Here is a 6,620-nt window from a genome sequence, read left to right on the forward strand (position 1 = left end):
TGCGATCGGTGGGGACGGTAGGTTGTATGTTCGGCAGCAGTAGGTCGGCCGGACGCGCTTATTCGGCTATTTTTAAACGATAATATCTCGTTAACTATTGCGCAACCTACAAAATGGTATAAGATTTTTCGATTCAATTCGGTCCGTTCTACCTGCTCGTGATTAATTAGCCGATAATTTTCAAACACCCTGTATAAACGATCTTATTTCCAATCTTATTAAATTTTAAAAAATTTGAAAAAAATTAAAAGGGAGGGCTCCGATTGCACACATCGCATATTGCACACATGTATCGCTGATTGGCCAATTTAAAAATAAAATAATCTCATTGGCAAAACAGTGAAAAATTACTAGGCACCAGTTGATATGAGTGGTGTGTACAATCAGAACTGTAGGCAAACGGGATCCTCCCAATTAAAATTAAACAAAAAAAAATTTTTTAATTAAAATTTTAAAAAGAAATTTTTTAAAATTAAAACAATATTTTAATTAAAAATATATATAATTAAAAATATAATTTTAAAAGCTCAGAATCAAAAACTAACGAAGACAAGAAACTTAAAAAATAAAAAAATTTTTTTTTATATAGATTAAAGATAAAAAAATTAAACTCTTTAAAATATAAAATGTTTTTACGTGAGACATAGAAATTGACATACATACATATACACACATGTTGCTTTTAAAAGTATGAAATAAAAGAAGCAAAAATTAAAATTAAATATTAAATAAAAACATTTTAAAGGCAAAAAAGAGTTTTTTAAATTAAAAGATTAAAATAATATTAATTATAAAGATTAATTATGGCAATAGGCTGCTTTCCATTTGATGACACAAATCGACACAAGTCGACACAAATGTCATTCTATCCTTCTTGATATTCAGAGAGTGACAAAGATAGAACGACACTTGTGTTGATTTGTGTCGACTGTGTCTCCTAAAAGGAAAGCAGCCTATATAATGCATCATTTATCCTTGTTTAACATTCGGTGAACAACAAGGACAAATGATGCATCATGCGCATCATGCGTGAAATGGAATGCACCCATTGAGAATGGACTGCGCGATCCGTGTGTCAAAATGTTCAATAAGGATGAGAGAGAGAGACCGTGGCAGATGGCCATTTCTATCTCTTTCCATTCAATGGTGTAATAGGAGAGAGAATGAGAGGGGGATTGGCCGTCTCCCACGGACCTTTCTCTCATTATTGTCGACCACAATACCACATTTGATACACTACTTAGATACGGATCGCGCAGTCCATTCTCTATGTCTTTGATGTGCACGATCTGATCGGTTGGCCTTTATTTCTTTCGCCGCATTGTGCAACGGGAGGCGATAGTTTATATATCTCTTATTTCTATATTATTCCTATCGCTATACTATCGCTATTGTCTTGCATTGTGTTTAGGCCTTTAGTACATTTCGAGCAATCGCGAGTTCTCTTGTATTGTATGTGTTGTACGAACATACTTCAACTTTGGTAAACCTGGCTAAGCCTATCAGGACTGATCAACCTCCTCATGATGCTACATCGTCAAGCGGGCTGGCGGATTGTTTTTACGCGACGGCGATCGTGAAATTCAGGCGTGAGGTATGTTGCATTTGTGACGATCGACGATAACGTGGTAGACAGAAGACCCCGCCTTCAGGATGTGCGACAATTTCTGGGAGCCACTAGCCGAGATCTACATTGCAGATCGCGAGGCCTCCGATCCTGATGATTATATTTATTGTCTTTGTAGCAGAGTATTTATCCGGTAAGCCCACTCGGTTGATTGCACCGTTGCGTCTCTCTCCTTCATCCAAGACATCTCGGGAATGAAATGTCTCATGCTACATTTGTTAGGCATGCGAAACGTTATAAAGAATTTAACGTGTTTATTGATCAGCGTTGGTGTGAAGCATGATTTAACCTTGACACCTACCATCGCGAGTGGCATGCAATGAATTTTGCAGTTAATTTTTCAAATTTATCGTGCCACTCGAAAAACATTTAAAATTCCAAAATTAATGACAAAATAATTTCCTAATTAAAAAATGGTAGCGTCAGTATTTTTAATGGAGAGAAAAAGATAGAAGTTTGAGGCCTGATTGCACCAACTTTAAGCGAGGCTTAAAACTCTCCCTCTCTTTAGGCTTTAAGGCCCAGTTGCACCAATGTTACTTTGACTTTAAGCAAGGCTTAAAACTCTCTTTGTCTCTGTCTCTTTCGCTTTAAAACGAGACGGAGAGAGTTTTAAGCCTCGCTTAGGCTAATTCTACAATGTGCTTTTTGTTTCCTGTTTTTTGCTGTTTGTCTCTTGCCTTCTTGATCAAAAAGGCAAGAGACAAACAGAGACAAATAGGAAACAAAAATCACATTGTAGAATTAGCCTTAAAGTCAAAGTAACATTGATGCAATCGGGCCTGAAAGAAATAGTTTAGAAGCAGATCCTCCCGCTAATTTATCATTTGTATCAATTTGTAATTTTTGTGAATAAAAAAATGATGTAACATGCTATTTTTTGACAATGAAGAAATTCATTGATATAGAATCACATATAAAAAAGAAAGAGAAAGCTAATAAAAACTTAAGTAAAATTAAGTTTTTATTCTTTTGTAATTCTATATCTAGAGTTAGTTCTATTAACCCTTACCGTACTAATATGGGTAACTGGTGACCGAGCGATTCCTGCTCGTGCAAGTTTCTTTGAGTCTTTCGGTAATTGTAAATTATATTACATTTTATTATTTTCCAAAATAGAGAGTCAATATTTAATTTAGAAAGTTGAAAGTATGTTAGTAAATTTTTAGAGATTTTTAAAATTATTTTGAAGAGGCGAAAAAACGAAGAGATTTGAAGTGACCCTTGATGGTATGGATGAGGCACCAAATTGTAGATGGTATGGTAAGGGTTAATATCATGTTTAGAGCTATCATGAATTTTATGTTCCTATGTATCATTATTCTTTGTAGGAATCCTGAAGTTTATACTGTCTTAGCTTCAGAAGATGCCAGCGAAGGAGAAGATGCGGATGGGGATTATGTGGGAGAGATGCTAGATCTTTGTAAAGGATCTGGAGTAGAAACACAATCTCTTGAAAAGCATGATGTATGACATGTTCATTTATTTGTGATGATTTGTTATATGAAGCATACAGCTAATTGACAGTTAGTTTTTATTATTTTTACAGCGTTAACTTGTTCGTTTGTTCTTTTTGATATAGGAAGAGCCAGTAAGCTGTTATTGCAGTGCTTCTCATACAGATAACAATTATTCTACAGACGAACATGACTCTGTACGCGATTCGGCTCATTGGCCCACTGCGCATTCCTTGACCCAGAAATTAGGTCTGCACCAGTCTGATTCTGGTGCAGATTTATCTGAATATCATGATCAGCATGAGGCAAAAAGTATACAAAATCTTGTAGCATCTTATGGCAAAACTTTCCAAACTATAGAAACTGAAGTTGAAAACAATGATGAAAATGTGGATATGTTGACTGAGTATGAACATGTATCAGGTAATTGCGTTGTCAAAAAATCTCAGATATCGTTTATAATTGTAATTCATTTAGAATCAAAATAAGTATATAATATTGATACTGTTGATTTTATTGATAATGTTGACTTAACATTTTCTTGTATCAGGTGATAAGGAATCAATGGTACAAAATTTATCAGATAGTACCACTATATTAAATACAAAAGGACACAACAAAGATCTTATTACACAATATGATTGTAACTCTTACGCTTATCCCTATTCTGCAGATTATGGCAGTAAGAATGCAATGGATGTAGCATGGGACAAGTTTTGGGCTAAACATGGAGAGCAATTAATTTGGGCATCTTGGATCGAAAAATATGCTGATTATATCAATCCTGAGTATTTTCAAAATAATACACGCACAACAGAAGACGAAAAGTTGCAGGATGCAGAGATTAATGAAGTAGCCATAGAAAGATATTATGAGCAAAATACATGTTTTCCATCACAAGCGCATAAGAATTGCGAACTTGTACGTTCTAACTTTGCAGGAATTTTCAATAAGAGTTATTCGAGCGACAGCGAACTAAAACCAGCAGCCATATCTTCTTCAAATACTAGCTTTTCATTTGAACAAGTAAGCAGGCAAGAAGTTCATGACAAAGATGCAGACGAAAATAGGAAAAAAATCCTCAATTTCGAAATATCACCGGAAGATGGCGATGGTTGGAATCCGTTAAGCCCACTTAGTATAGAAGAAAATTATAACCATCATTCTAATGCAGAAGATGAAAGGTTACTAATGAGATGTGACTCCGTTAATGGCTCAATAACGAAAACGAACGCAACTTCAGATTCCATGACTAACGTTACCAAAATGACGTTAACTAGTTCCAGCTGTGATTCCAATTCCGTTCATTCGTCTAGTCTCGTCACTTCCGTTACAAGTTCCATAGAAAGCAGCATGACTAGTAGTTCCGATCAAGAAAACGAATTTTCAGTGGAAGACAACGACAAATATTGGCAGCATTTATGGAAGGAGAATTTTGAAACGCAATATCAAAAACAGTACGAATTGTTCATAGCTAATTATAAAAAGGAGCACAACATAGACTATAATCAATTAGATTTTAACACATTGAATGAGCCATGTGGTAATTCATTGAATGAACAATGTGATAATTCGATCTTACTTCGAAAAGACGTGGTGGCGTTGCAGTCTCGAGAGGACAGAAATGGCGAAGATCCTTTAGAGATTCAAGTCCACGAAAACAAAAACGAGAACACGGATACTGTACAAACTTACTTACTTACACCAAATAAAGTAAATGTCGAAAATAAAAACTCGCGAAAGGGCAGTGTATCGAATTCAAAATCCAAGAGCACAGAGAAACATAGAACACAAAGACTGATTATGGATTCAGTGGGTGTGCTTATGAAAAATTTAACAATACGGGTAGAAGAGAATAAGTCAACTGATGTTGTTGAGGAAGAAGAAATGGACGAAAAATCACAACAGATTCATACTCAAGATTCGATAATTACTGAAAGCAAAATGGAAATAATCGATTCCAATAGCGATTTTAACAATAGTCATCAACAAAAGTCTTCTGATGGAGGAGATGAATTCTATGAAGAGGTTCAAGAAATTTATAGACAAAGGTAAACAGTGTAATAGTAATAATGATATAGTAATACAATGATATATATATAGTATAACACGATACATCATTGCTTATGCTTGCTTATGTGGTGTCACAGATTAGATGTAACTCTAGTTATTTTCTGTTATATAGCAATTAAAATTAAATAAGTATAAGTATAGTACAATATATAAAATTTATCTTTTTTTTTTTTATTTAGTCACAAGGCTGATTGTAAGGCTGATGAGAAAGAAGATGGTTTAGAAACTGTGAAAAAAGCCTTTTCATTAATGGGTTATGCCAATTTAACCGAAAATGAAAGCCAAAGAAAATTGCAAGGCGAAGTTGTTTATCGGAAACGTAATATTAGACGGCAAAGTTTCCAAGTAATGGAATTAAAACGGTTAAAACCTAAATATAAATGCACTCTTGATGATGCAGCAACACCTGTCAGATACACAAATAAGGTAAAATTTTTTCCTTAATATATTTGGTACATTTATATACTTTACATATTATTATGTAAAGTAAGTTTTAGCTTTTTGTTGTATATATTTCAATATTATTTAAATTTCTAATTATACTACTGCATGTATATTGAAGCAGAAAGAGAGATGACATGCCCTATTAGTATTATAAATATTCAGTTCTCGATTTTATATTCAAATATCTATGTTCTACACGATTAGACTGAAAGAAAGAGAGGAAAGAGAGAAAAAATATATATAAAATAACTAAAAACAAAACGTATTGCTAACTAAAAAAGTTCTAGGAAATATTCTTTCTTATTGGATACTATAAAGAATTCTAAATAAAAATTCTAAAAAGGATGGGAAAAGTATTAATGTATTTTTTGTAGCTGCACTGTTACAGTTTCTGTATTTAAAATAAAACGTATATAATAGCTGCTTTCCATTTACACCGATTCTCAGAAAATTCTCACTTGTAACGTCATAACTTAGTTGAGTGCGCGTTCCTTTTGCATTCTGACAAGTGAGATTCAACTGAGTTTTTACCCATAATCTGCACAAGATCGAGACCATGTGCTTTAGTGAGTCTCGTAAACTCACTTCAAAGTGAGGTTATGAACCTGTGTTAACATGTGGTAACTTTTTACCAAAGTAAGCAAATAGTGATGTCATTAATCTAAATATAAAATACTCAGCTCACTTCAGACTCAGTTTTACTTGTGTGTAAATGGAAAGTAACTAATATTAATGATTGGGGAAAAAAGTAAAATGATTAACAGTATAAAAGGTTTATTTGCATATAAAAGTATGAAAGTAGAGCTATCAAAACATCATAGTTTATGAAATATTTAATATTTCATGTCAATATGTGTCAGGATAAAGTATAAAATATCTCGTAAACTATTGATTTTTTTGGTATATCTACTTTAATAATATTTGGTAATTATTCAGAATACCTCCCTCACCTCCGATTTCGATAAAATTAGGCTCATTCGACGCGTTTTTGCATGAAACGAAAGAATCTGGCAGAAAAA

At 33.5% G+C, this 6,620-nt stretch overlaps 1 protein-coding gene across 3 annotated transcripts in view; it reads left to right on the forward strand.

Annotated features, from left to right (window-relative positions):
• The first annotated feature begins 1,440 nt into the window (after positions 1-1,440).
• Tgs1 (Trimethylguanosine synthase 1) overlaps positions 1,441-6,620 on the forward strand; it is a 7,663-nt gene continuing 2,483 nt past the window's right edge. For 2 of the 3 annotated variants that reach the window (XM_018511725.1, XM_018511726.1), the window contains exons 1-5: positions 1,441-1,760; positions 2,959-3,094; positions 3,210-3,507; positions 3,635-5,135; positions 5,337-5,583. In XM_018511725.1, the coding sequence (XP_018367227.1) occupies positions 1,654-1,760; positions 2,959-3,094; positions 3,210-3,507; positions 3,635-5,135; positions 5,337-5,583 (2,289 nt within the window). In that variant the 5' untranslated portion in view covers positions 1,441-1,653. The remainder of the gene's footprint in view (positions 1,761-2,958; positions 3,095-3,209; positions 3,508-3,634; positions 5,136-5,336; positions 5,584-6,620) is intronic. The other variant, XM_018511727.1, reaches the window with a different exon arrangement.

This window comes from Trachymyrmex cornetzi, unplaced genomic scaffold, assembly GCF_001594075.2.
Source record: "Trachymyrmex cornetzi isolate Tcor2-1 unplaced genomic scaffold, Tcor1.1 scaffold385, whole genome shotgun sequence".
In the NCBI taxonomy this organism is placed as follows: Eukaryota; Metazoa; Arthropoda; class Insecta; order Hymenoptera; family Formicidae; genus Trachymyrmex; species Trachymyrmex cornetzi.